We start from the raw sequence: 13681 nt of genomic DNA, 5'->3' as shown, positions 1-13681 counted from the left end.
ATAAAGAGTTATCGATTGAAGACTTTTGGCCCCTCTTGGCCCCTAATTCGAGTGCACAGCCCCTTTTTCCGGGTTTCATCTTAAAGATCTTAAGATTTTGAACATTTTTTGTTCAACAACTGTTCAGAAATTCTTATTCGTTTTTGAGCTAAAATCAAAAGTAATAATTAGGGGCCAACCCTTCAACTCCTTAACGGGGACGTTTAGCAAAAAATAAAAGGTTGCATATAGTTTAGAACATGATTTTGAACAACTTTTGTTCAATATTGCTTATCAAATTATCTCTCCCTTTCGAGATATAAAGCGTCAAAGATTTAGCATTCTGGCCCCTTGTGGCCCCTAATTATGTACCATACGACATAAAAACCATAATATATAGTTGTAGACGGTTGAGATAAAGATATTTGCTTCAGTAATGTATTACAAAATATTAACTGATAAAGAGTTATCGATTGAAGACTTTTTGCCCCTCTTGGCCCCTAATTCGAGTGCCCATTTCCTTTTTCGGGGTCTCATCTTAAAGATCTTAAGATTTTGAACATTTTTTGTTCAACAACTGTTCAGAAATTCTTATTCGTTTTTGAGCTAAAAGCAAAAGATATAATTAGGGGCCAACCCTTCAACTCCTTAACGGGGACGTTTAGCAAAAAATGAAAGGTTGCATATTGTTTAGAACATGATTTTGAACAACTTTTGTTCAATATTGCTTATCAAATTATCTCTCCCTTTCGAGATATAAAGCATCAAAGATTTAGCATTCTGGCCCCTTGTGGCCCTTAATTATGTACCATACGACATAAAAATCATAATATATAGTTGTAGACGGTTGAGATAAAGATCTTTGCTTCAGTAATGTATAACAAAATATTGACTTTAAAAGAGTTATCAAATAAAAACTGTTGGCCCCTTTCAGCCCTTAATCTGATGAGTCAGCACATTTTTCTTGATATCATATTGAAGATCTTGATATTTTGCACAAATGTTGTACAGTATATTTTAACAAAATATTTATATTTTAAAAGATATGATAGAAAATGTCTCAAAAAATCACTCATAAAACGTGTCCTAAATTTTGACCCCTACCGAGCTTCCATACTAGGCACTTCCGGAAAATATCCTGACCCAGGTGCAATATGGCAACATGTCCTCTACCATCCCTCAAAATTTCAGCTTTCTAGCTTGAACCGTTTTTGAGTTCCATCACAGACAAGGAGGTCCTCTAAATTTCGATCAAAGGGCGATAACTCCCGACCGGAAGTGAATTTCCAAAAAATAATTTGCCAGAATTAACTTCAGATCACAACGCATCGACTGTGAAAATTTGAAGCAAATCGAACGAAACATATCTGAGAAATCGTCTGCACAAATTTTGTAAGAAGAAAAAAGAATAAAAATAATAATAATAATAATAATAATAAAGGTAAAAAAGAAACCGAAGAATAATAGAAGGGTCTTCCGCTGAAGACGGAAGACCCTAATAATAATAATAATAATAATAAGAAACAGAGTAAAAACAATATGTTCCCCAACTTCGTTTGGGGAACATAATAACAGTAAATATCAGTATTTATCAGCATCAACAGCACAGTATCAGTAATTATCAAACTTTATCAGTAAAATTTGGGATTCTCAGCACTTTTTTCGTCCAGTAGTGTAGAGTGTGCTTAAACATTCTAGAATGCTATTCTAAATCCAAACACATGTAGCTTGAAACTGATAGTCATGAAGGACAGAAATATGACGCCCCTTTTTTCTAGCCAGCAGCATAAAGTGAAGCACTGATGTATCCCTTCTATTGTTATTGTGATTTACATTCAAGACACGTGGTTTAGGTTGACCTATTCAAAGGCGCTATAGTAGAACCGGTTTTATAAATAAAACTGGCAATAAACAGGAAATTGATTTTGTTTGTTTCTTTTAAAAATGTGTTATATCCTGAAATAAAATCCTTTTATTCCGTTATGCTGTATCTGTTATTTGGATTAAAGCAATTCGAGCTGCAATTTTGAAAATATTATTTTGCGTGGAATTGTGCTATGGTAGAGCCTATGTCGGAGAAGTCATTGTCGCATAATTTTCAAACTTTTCATAATGATAAATAAGCACTTGCTTATCCTTCAAAAATATCTAAGAGAAATGGAGTCGACACAAGAATGTCAAATAGCCGTTGTTTGTGAATACTGTGAGGAAAACAATGTGGATTTCTCTTGTAGCTGCGGCAAAAATATCTGTGAAAAGTGCCTCAGAAAGCATAAAAACATCCCAACCATTTGCTTTTTCGTACCAAGAGACAAAGGCTTCACCCAAATTAGTATGCGATAAACATATTGGAAATATCTGCGAATTATTCTGTAAAACTTGCTGTGCACTGATCTGTTATGTTTGCTCCTTTACCAAACATAAAGGATATTCTTTCTCATCCATGGAAGATCGCTTTTTGTCTCAGAAAAACATGATTGAAGAGAAACTTCTGAAACTCGAAATGGAATTCAAAAGTACTTACATGAAACTTGCAAGTGACAATGAACAAAAATTATCTACAGTTCCTGAAATATATGCAGCCATAAGAAAAGATGTAGAGCTGGCTGGAACAATCTTACAGAATAAAGTCGAGGTAACAGTCAAGAAACTAAAAATGCAAATCGAATCTATAGAAATGGAACATCTGGACTATTTAAGAGACAACAAATCGAATCTAGAGAAAGCCATTGCTGATATCGAAGAATGCAAATCTCAACTTTTTTTGTAAATTGCAGACCCTAAAAAGTTAGCTTTATACCAAGCTAAGTCATATCCCTTTCAAAACTGTCCTAAACTTTTTGAGAAAATGCTACCTGTTTTCCAACGATCTGAGTCAGAATTCAACTGTTCAAAATTCTTAGGAACTTTGATTCCATCCACAAAGGCCATAGTATCGAATCTTCAAGAACAAACGCCTTACAGAAAATTGGAAAAACTGCTTAAGGGTACAAAACACGTACAGACTATTGCTACAGTTTATGGATATATATTTGATCTTTTGTATACACGTCAAAATCAAATCCTTGTCTGTGGTACTTACAGAATCAAAAAGAGTTTCACAATTCGTGCATTGAATTTCGATGGGAAAGAAGTCATGGCAATCCCCATTCAAAAAGAACCAAACTACATCACACAAGCTGACGATGAAACGATTTTTTATACATCAGAAAGCCAACAAGGTGTACAAAGAGTTAAAAATGGAACTATTGAGACAATAATCTCAGATAATTCTTGGAAGGCAAGGGGCCTTTCCTGCTGTTCTGATGATATAATCGTAGCTGAGCATAACGAAATGACAAAACTTGGTCGATTGAGTGTCTATTCATCAAATTAAGAGAGGAGGAAAATCATTGGTATCAGTGGCTCACATCATGAACTCGTAAATTCTACATATGTTTGTGTCAATAGTTATTCGGATATCTGCACCTCGGATGAAGGAAGACAAATGCTTTTTGTTTTCTCTTCAGCGGGTGAGCTGAAATTTATGTATAAAGGGAAAAAAAGATTTAAGTATTTCACGCCTAGGGGCCTAGCTACGGATTTCATGGATAACATCCTTATTGCAGACTATATTAATCATGCAATACATGTGATTGATTCTGAAGGATATTTTTTGAGATATATTATGAAAGAAATCAATTTTCCTACTGCGTTATCAATAGATGAGAGAAGAAGACTCTTAGTGGGACAATATGTAGACGCCAGCATTCAAGTAGTGGAGTATTTAAATCCTTCATAATTCAAAAGAATCATGAAAAAAATGAAGGGAAAATTATATAATCGGACAGACAACAGTGAAAGGGCAACCTTTCTGGATTTATTTTACTCTGTTTGCATGTTCAAACTTTAAATAAAGTTTAACATTAGTAACATCTTCTTGATTCTTCAGACCAAAATTCGAATGTTTAATTATACTTGAACATTGTAATGTGAATAAAACTATTTTGTGTATTAAATACTTGAACCAGCAAATATTATTCAACGGCATAAAACAATTTAAAATCACACCAAAAATTACTTTAGCAGTGTAAATCGATAATATTCATTCCAATTTTTCAACTATGACCTCAATCAAACGTAATCTCGGGGGATATCTTTTAAAGTAGAACTCGGGCTTTAACCCTAGTATTAAACTAATACAACTTAGATCTTTAATAAAGATACATGTTTCCTAAGAATTAATTATCTACTCGAAATACCTAACATTTAATTACATACCCTTTAAATCACGAAATAAATTAAAAATGAATAATTTAGAAAGACTTCCTTTAAGAGAGCTGCACAAAGGTAGCTTACACTGCATTCAAGAACACAATGCCAATATGAATTATACACTGCATTTGCACGGAATGGCATAAATCTCTGCGAACTAGATTTTAGGCTTCAAGAATACATGTTATCAAAGATTAAAAACATGAGTATCTGAATCCTTTAACCCTCCCCACACTTACGAAGAGACAGAACCATTAACGCTTGAATTTTGAATGGAACCAACTTGTGAAATAGTGTCGAAGGAAAGACAAATGTCACATAAAGAAGAGAAAATGATATCAGCACCTACAAATAACAGTAAACCAGGGATAATCTATACAAAAATAAGGCGAAGACAAGATATCAAATGTATTTTGCTAAATATTAGCAATTTAAGTTTTTTTTTTCACCACAGTTTTCATTGCGATAGGTTACCGATGACGTATATTATAAATTATATTTAATTTTGCCATTTTTTAAACATTAAAATGGCTTTCGAAACATAAAAAATTATAAGTAGAATGCCTAGAAAATTATGTCAATTTTAGGTTCATTCCAGGTTTGTAAAAATATTTTACCATTTTCATATGCTGGAAGAGGGGGTAAATAATATTTAGAATGAACATGGAAATACAGTTATTAAGTTAACATATGTTTATACAGATTTTTTAATCCAAACTGCGTATGTAAATAAGGCAAAACATTGAAATTGAAGTATACTGATCGTGGGAACAACAAAGTCTTATTTCTTTTTGATTGAAAACAGATAAAAAAAAAACACACTCTGTTAAAAGGACATTTGCAAGGTTCCTTTCTTTTGTATAGATATATTTCAATAACCCTTGAACAGTTGTAACCCTCCCTTATTAGATTTTGTCAAATCAATGGTTTTTACAATTCTCAATGCATTTCCTATGTAAAATGTCGTTAAAAGGACTTTTTTTACCATAAACATTTTCCAAAATCCAGTTATTTTAAAAGGTTTATACATCATAAAATATAATTATTAAATCCTCATTTCCAATCATATCGACATATCATGACTGAAAACACAAATATAGAAACATGACACATATCTACAAATATTGTTTATTATTTACTTATTTTATTTGTTAGTTACTTCCTTTAGAATCGTATTGATAATGGTAAAGACTGTATGACGGTTTATGTTAAGTTATTTACTAAATTGAAAAAAAAATCATAAAAATATTGGCATAGATTTGTTTTATATTTGTTTACAGTTACTACATGTAAATGGTGCTTCCTTCGCACGACCTCATTCAGTTTCTCGGCATCTGTCATAGCTTGTGATTGTTCTTCCCAGCAATATATACATGTACGTAAAATAAAGGTCTGTTGACCCCTGTTTACTGATTGTCCCTGAACACAATGTACAACAAAACAATCATCGTTTTTCACTCTTACTGTAGAGATGATTCTACCTGTTGAAGGAAGCACATGCTTTGTGCTTTTGTTAACCCCTATAAATTACGTTTTGTTGGTTTTCCTTTCACAGAGAATCAACAAGAAAACATTGATGTAACCACCAATTGTCGCCCGGGAAATATATAAAGTAAACAATGAAAATGAGTCTTGATCATCAAACCGCTTCGATATGAGTGCAAAGGCATGCGTCTAATTGATGGAGTCGACAGTCGAACTTCAAGTCGGATAAAAATTATCAAAAAACGATACTATTTAAAATTTGATCAATTCCGCAAGTAAATAATACCTGTATAAAGTATAAATTCATGTAATACACACGCATCACCTATATCTAAAAATGTTTTATTTTTCAATTTTATAATATAAAACACGATTACTGCAGAGTACGTTTTTAGCTGAGAAGTAAAATTCGATCTTCTAAAAACAGAGATTTTCCTTTTTTTTTCCATAGCAAATGACAAGCAACCATATATATTAGATGTGAAAAACGTTTATATTTCTACAGATTCACTTTATGGAAGTAATTATATTATGTATCACATGATTTATAAACGGAAAGAACATTCTGATTAGCAGTCTTTTCAATGTTTAGATAACGTTTAATTCTAAGTAACTACTCCCACCCCAATCCCCATACACCAACACTTAAACTTATATGTATAGAGCAGCACGGTCGTCCGCGCTTCAATCCCAGTTTTATAAGTGAATAAACCCATAATATAAACTTTTGTTCTCCGGATAACCGTGACTTGCCAATGTACTTAAATTGTAAAATATTCTCAACAGTTTATATCTAATAAATGTACGTTGAATTGCAAAAGCAGTAATTCTTCATTTATTCTATACATTCTATTTATTCTAAACATGAAACATACCCAACTTGAGTTTAGTTTTTTAAACAGTTTCGAAAAGAAATAATGTATAGCTTTTAACAGATAAAAATCAAAACATGGTCTTAAAAAAAAAAACAAAAAAAAAATTGGATTGGGAAATGATTTAAGAAACAGACCTCTGAAAATCAATAATGCTTACGCGACAGTGTCATTTTTGGGTGGTTTGGTATTCTGCATTCTCTTTATATATCAGTCTCTATAATATTATGTTCCCTAATTATGTTATTGATATATATAGCCGTACCTAGAGTTATCGTTTTCTTTTGAGAGTCAAAAGGCAGGTTTTCGGTGCACTGCAACACATTCAAAGAACATAATACGTCACAAGAAAAAGGCAAAAAGTCATATTTGAAACAAGGATTCCCCAGACCGTTAGAGAATCTATTATCATGGTTGTGACATGTAGCAGAGGTAAGAATTATGACAATTAATGGCCAGAGAGTTTTGGGTATGAATCTGATATCACGTCGTCAGATATTCTTAAGCACGGAGACTAGGACCCGGGATCTGAGAACTCCAGGTTAAAGAGTCTATATCTTAGGATGATCGTTATAGAGGTGACAATATACGAAAAAGGACTTTTTAAACAAAAATATTCTTTCTCGGGATATGGAATTCATTGGTTTCAAGTTCTACCTTTACACAGCAATGATACTAGTATTACTAATATATATCCACAACTAAATGATATTTATATGGCCATGCACTTTTTGATTATTTCTCTTCACGCAAAGAGACAGGATAGAAATTTCATCAACTGCAAGTTAAAAGTATATCTTAGTGATTTTTAATCGTCTAACTGGTTTTTCAAGAATAATTATTTGATAGACATAAGTTGAGGCTTACATGCTTTACATGTCATAGTAAAATGAATGCAGAGAAAATAAAAATAAATGCATACACACAGTTAAGTCATATAGTCAAAGTCTTTGAAAATAGATCGCAATTGAAACAATTGCTTGCTTGGAATGTGTTGTTAAAGGTCCCAGTTTGGGACTACTTTCTTCATACAGAGACTTCACTGTTTGCAAGTGAAGGGTCGTGTATTTAATTCCATACACCAAACTCAAGGCATGAGTAAATTTCAAATTATCCATCGTGTTAACGCCAATACATGTATATGACATATAGTTTTGTAATGTCTCATCCGAAATAAAGGCGACTTTTCTCTCTAGTGACGACAGAAAGTTATATGTAAATAGCTTTCTGAGATTTTTGCAACATATTTTTTTTTCTACCGGGTTCCCCTTTTTCTGTAGGATGTCACTATATGAAATGCAAACATGTAGGCCTGCTTGATGTTAAAATTTTTAGCTTGTGCATGCCTTTAATCTTGAATAATCATCCACAAAGAAACAAAAGTTCAACTAAATTTTTTAACGATTTTTCTTCTCGCTTCATATTTACCATGTTCACCTTCGGAGTTTAGCGCAGCACGAACCCGATTTTAAACAATTTTGAAAATAAGAAAAGCCATAATTCTGTCAAAAATCAATGAAGCAAAATGACATTCAAACTTGATCCGTTACTCATCGAGATACACTCGCATACCAAAAATCATCTCAATATCTACAAGCGTCTACAAAAGACGACTGCGGAAAACCAAGTTGGACAGACTGCCAGACAGATATGGGGTCAGCTAGACGGACGGACGGACTGACAAACTTGGGAAACATAAAGTGCCCTCCAGTTTCACTGATAGGTGACTATAAATTACACAGAGTTAAGATAAAAATCAAGAATCGCTTCTGAAATTGGGTTAGCCATTGAGAAGATTACGACAGCTTAAACAACACTTGTTTAATGACAAGCTTTAGCTATTATATTTTACAAAATTTGACTACAGAAAAAAAACGCTTCTCTACTAAATTGCTTAGTTGAAAATCTTTTTGAAGAATATGAGTATATATATACATTCTCAATTTGAATAAAAATAACGTACTTTTGTATGTAAAAAATAATTTGATGTTTGCAATAAACGGAAATAGCTCGATGGAATTGAAAGCGATAAATCATTTACGTGCAGAGAGATACCCTGTACGAAGCATAAATCAATCAACTGGTATTTACCAATGGCAGATATAGTTCATTTGAGCACATTTTTTACAAGAGCCATGCGCTTAATGTTTCTCTCTTTTTTCGGTCAGTAAATATATGAATGTCTGTTCTTTTGGATTTATGAAGATTTACAGCTCCTTCAATTTACAGATAAGAAACCATATATAAATAGAAATCTTAACGACATGTAAAACTACAAAGTAATATAAATGCAATCTGAGACATTTTGACTTTAAAATTGTTTGGTCCGGTTACAATCTAAAAGTAAAAATGGCGGAGTCAAAAGAATGTCAAATAGCTATTGCTTGTGAGGACTGCGTTGAAAGAAAAGTAGATTTTTTATGTAGTTGTGACAAACGTATTTGTGAAAATTGCCTTGGAAAACACAAAAAGGCAAATCCTCATCATTTTGCATCTGCATACTCTGTTGGACAGGTATCTACGAAAATAGGATGCGAGAAACACATAGGAGAAATCTGCAGATTATTTTGCAAAGATTGTTGTGAACCAGTCTGTACTATTTGCACAAAAATCGAACACAGGGAACATAACTATGAGTATCTTGCCGATCGTTTCGCTTCTCAAAGGACAGTGATGGAAAAAGAGCTTCAGAAACTTGAAATGGAATACAGAAATAAGTATTTGAAACTTTTGAGTGAAAATGAACAAACCATTTCTGAAGTTCCAGAAAAGTATTCAGCTATTCGACAGGAAGTCGAAATTGCTGGTATAACTTTACAAAAGAAAGTTGAGACGAAAGTTAAGAAACTAAAAATGCAAATCGATGCCATGGAAATGGATCACCTTGACTGCCTAACAGACAACAAAACTAAATTGGAAAAAGTCATTGAAAATATCGAAGAATCTAAATCTGAAATTTCTAGGCAAATGGCTGACCCTGAATGTTTAGCTGCGTACCAAGTCAAGAATTATCCCTTTGAGCACTGCCCGGAATTGATGGGACGGATACCCCCGGAGTTGAAACAATCTGAGAATGATTGTTTCAATTTAGAAGAATTGTTAGGAATGTTGACTTCATCCAAAAAAATCATAACATCTAAACTTCATGAGGAAAAGCATGTAGGAAAAGATGAAAATAAAAAGAGCAAAGCCATAATATTACTGGAACACGCAAACCAAATGCAAAAGATTGTCACAGTTTATAGCTATATTTTCGATGTAATGGTTACAATGAATGATACTATACTCGTGTGTGGTACTTACAAAATTCAAAAGAGTCTCACAATCCGTTCGTTAGATTTCTCTGGGGAAGAAATTATGTCAATACCTGTTCAAAATCAGCCAAAGTATCTCTCACAAGCTAACGATAAAACAATATTCTACACCTCGGATAACAAACCTGGTGTACACATTATAAAGAATGGCACGACAGAAACAATTGCTGTAGATGTTTCTTGGAAACCAAAAGGTCTATCCTGTAGAAATTCTGGTGATATTATCGTAGCTGAGCATAATGAGGTCGACAATATAGGTCGTTTAAGTATCTATACATCAAAAGGTGAAGTGAAGCAATCATTTGGCTCAGAAAATGGCCTCGCAAAGCCCTCATATGTTTGTGAAAACATAAACTCTGATATATGCACCTCTGACGAAGGAAAACACATGGTGTTTGTGTTCTATTCAGCGGGAAATTTGAAAAATGTATACAAAGGGAAGTCCGATAAAACAGAATTTACGTCTTTCACACCTCGTGGCTTAGCTACGGACTGTATGGGAAATATTCTTATTGCTGACTATATTAATCACGCGATACATATGATCGATTCCGATGGATTTTTTCAACGATACATTTTGAAAAACATTAGCTTTCCTACTGCTTTGTCGATTGATGAGCGGCATAGACTACTAGTAGGCCAATACACAGACGGCAGTATTCAAGTCTTGGAGTATTTAAAAATTTTACAATAAAAAGATGCATGAAAAGAATTAACTAAAGGAACATAAATCTTAAAGAAACCATACGAAGATAGCTGTAAAATAAAAATAAATGATTTTGTTTATGCTTTGTGCAGTGTAACTTTATATTCATCATATTAAGGAGTTGTACAAAGTGCATCATACTAGTATTTCAAAGAGGAATTTAACAAAATGGAGCAGTTAATTCACAATGTCCTTTTGCTTGTAGATTATTTAAAGCAACTTTTGAAATATTTAAAGCATCAAAATGAAAAATTACAAAGCAATGCAATAATATATTTAAAAAACTCTTTTAAGTACATGTACAGATTGTGCGCTGTAAGACAGTGAATAAAATGTGAACCATGTAGCGCTTATTTTTAACAAAAATATGTTAATGGGGTTGATATTGAGCCTATTTACATTTCATAGATTTTGACTTTCTTCACTTTACATGTTATGTGTCCTTAATTGTATGTACTAAAGTTACTACCTGTTAATCTTATGATGTTCGGTTTACATTTTACAGTATTTAATGGCATTTCAACTTCATTTTTGTCACATATTTTCAGAATGGATAATTTTGTTTAAAATAAAAATGTAATAAAATAAATATAAGTGTTTTGTAGCTGTACTTGTTATTTTTTATTTACATATTATTGGCAGTTATAATACGACCTTACAAGTTGTCTCACTGTATATATTTTCGTCAATTGGTTCATATTGTCACCCGCATCAAAAATTAACAATAAAAACCTTTTAAAGAAATAAAACTTGACTGGTTTTTTATCGGTATTTTCCTCAAAGACTCTGAGTATAAATACGACAATATATATACAGAAATGTTATTTATCTGAAAAAAGTTCAATATTTTCAGTGAAGAAGAGAACGAAAAAAAAAACACCGTAAAAATATGATAAACATTTTCTTTATTTATGAGTTCTTGAATAGCATGAATTATACTGTTTAGGATACACGTGTGCCACCTTATAAGGCCACCTTTTCTAGGTGGGTTATTCTGAAAGGTAATAAATCATAGTAATGACCAGATAAAAATAAATGTGTAGTCTTTTATACATTACCAGGGAAATTTATATTGCACTAGTATAACAATTTTAACTTTTAAAATTTAGAATTGATATTTCTTGTTGGATTCATATTACCTTTAAATGAAGACTTCAATGGTTTTGTTTAACATCAAGTCTGTCTGTATGCAGGCCTCAATGTGGATATACATCACTGCACTATAATTCTAAAGGCTTTGAAATTGTTTCAATTTTTATACACATAAAAATTGACTACAAGAGAACAGCGCTTCTTAATTTCATGCCAATCTGTCTGCCCAACCGTTCATCTTGACATCAACATTTATTCTGTCGGTAGATGCAGTTTCCAAAGTAAGGTTGTCATACTTTTAATGCCTTAAAAAGCTATAATGTTGAAAATGGAATTTTAGGATCAGACAATCTTTGAAGTAATATTTGATTGCACTCACTTGACTCTGGATTTAAAAACTATTTGGTAAGTATGTTGCATTTAAAAAAAAAAAGAATAAAATTTCAATATACAGACAGACAGACATTCTTTATTTCCTCTGCAGCAGAGAATAATGCATCAAAATATTAAGTATGTAACAATATTTGAACTTTTAAACAAAAATGTGGAAATATGTAAGTTTGGAATAGTGCATTTTTTACCCAGCCTTTTGAAAAAGATCAAACATATGAAAGCGGTGACATTGTATGATTAAGCGCTTGTGAAGACCATTCTCCGGTTATGGAAAATTGTGGTCTCTGGCCAGGTATTCTACCGTCACACAGAATGCTATGGAGATGTTCATTGGAGTTTAACTTTCTCTCTTATTACAGGCAGAATGAATAAAGAGAATTACAACTTTTGGCCAGTAAGTGATAAATGGTAAGTAAGTCTTAAGAAGCAACACAATTAGATACTTTTTCTTTACAGATATGGAAAATTGACCAATTAGAATTATACTTACAATAATACAAGAGAAGGAAAATGTCATTGTACATTGAATAACATTTAAACATTTAAAGTTCATAAAGTTTATAAATCTAGGTTATGTAGATCCCATCTGAAAAAAAAAAAATAATTTCTGTACGACTTGCGGGTGCTATTTTAGTTAGTACACTTCGACGTCACTAATGAAAGTTACGGCACAAAAAAGTAGCAAATTTTAAAGTCATATTTCACAAAAGGTTTTTAAAAATCAAGCAGTCTTCTATATGAGACGGGACCTTGAAAATAATGTGCTTTATCTTGGTATTATTGATCATAAGGGTTTATATTACCGTCAAATTAATTATAATAATACGTTTTACCAGCAAAATAAAATTCTCAAAAATGCAGCTCATATTGCTTTAAAATTTTTGTGACAAAATTAAATGGATGAATCAGGTTTATTGTTATATGATAGAATAATTTCAATCTCTCTTATTGGCTTAGATACAACTATGTTAGAAACATACAATGTTGTATTGACCTGCACGTGACGTTCCAGGTGAATGCAAGATTTTATTTCCTCTACATTGATCTAAGATTAGATCGAGAAATTTTAAATTGATAAAAATTGATTTGGAAAGCTACAATAAATGTATAATATTTGGCATGTATGATTTTTGGCGAAAATTGATTTTGAACGAGTCAGCGTAGATTTGATTTTGCGCATTCTTCAGTGTATTCATGTATATATGTGCAGGTCATTTAGCGTTGTACTTCAATTAACGGAAGGTCCCTTCCGCTAAAAGTGCTAAAAAGAATACAACGCCAAATATAAAACACTTACAGTATTTAGGCGACTATGACTTTTTTATGAACAAAACATAAACGAATATATATTTTCGGGTGAGGGTGGTAAGAGGGGATGCAAGGACCCAGGAGTTTGTCCCTTTTTTTTGGCTGTCAGTATTTACCTTCAAAAATCATCCTATTAAAAAGACTGACATAGTTATTTTTCATGGCTACCAAAATTGATTTTTTTAAAAAAAAAACTTCAATTGTAAGGTTTATTTACATTTTAATTCTGCTTTTCTCTTGTATTTGGCTAGGATCTAATTAAATTCAAACAATGAGCT

At 32.2% G+C, this 13681-nt stretch overlaps 2 protein-coding genes across 2 annotated transcripts; both read left to right on the top strand.

The window, feature by feature from the left end:
* Positions 1-2194: 2194 nt before the first annotated feature.
* On the top strand, positions 2195-2749 carry LOC134234493 (E3 ubiquitin-protein ligase TRIM13-like). Its single transcript, XM_062716571.1, has one exon. The coding sequence runs from the start codon at positions 2195-2197 to the stop codon at positions 2747-2749; it is 555 nt and encodes a 184-aa protein (XP_062572555.1).
* A 6190-nt stretch (positions 2750-8939) lies between these two features.
* On the top strand, positions 8940-10398 carry LOC134234492 (E3 ubiquitin-protein ligase TRIM71-like; the record flags this gene model as incomplete). The annotated part of the gene is made up of 1 exon (XM_062716570.1): positions 8940-10398. A coding segment is annotated over exon 1 (1459 nt), but the record flags the coding sequence as incomplete, so codon positions are not given.
* Between the last annotated feature and the right edge of the window lie 3283 nt (positions 10399-13681).

The sequence above is a fragment of the Saccostrea cucullata genome, unplaced genomic scaffold (genome assembly GCF_032062105.1).
Source record: "Saccostrea cucullata isolate Sc308-1 unplaced genomic scaffold, CSIRO_AGI_Scuc_v1 ctg4335, whole genome shotgun sequence".
NCBI lineage: Eukaryota > Metazoa > Mollusca > Bivalvia > Ostreida > Ostreidae > Saccostrea > Saccostrea cuccullata.
This window is presented reverse-complemented; position numbering and strand designations above follow the sequence as displayed.

Excerpts from the sequence above, each read along its gene's own strand:
- LOC134234493 (XM_062716571.1), top strand. The coding sequence starts at position 2,195 with ATGTGGATTTCTCTTGTAGCTGCGGCAAAAATATCTGTGAAAAGTGCC.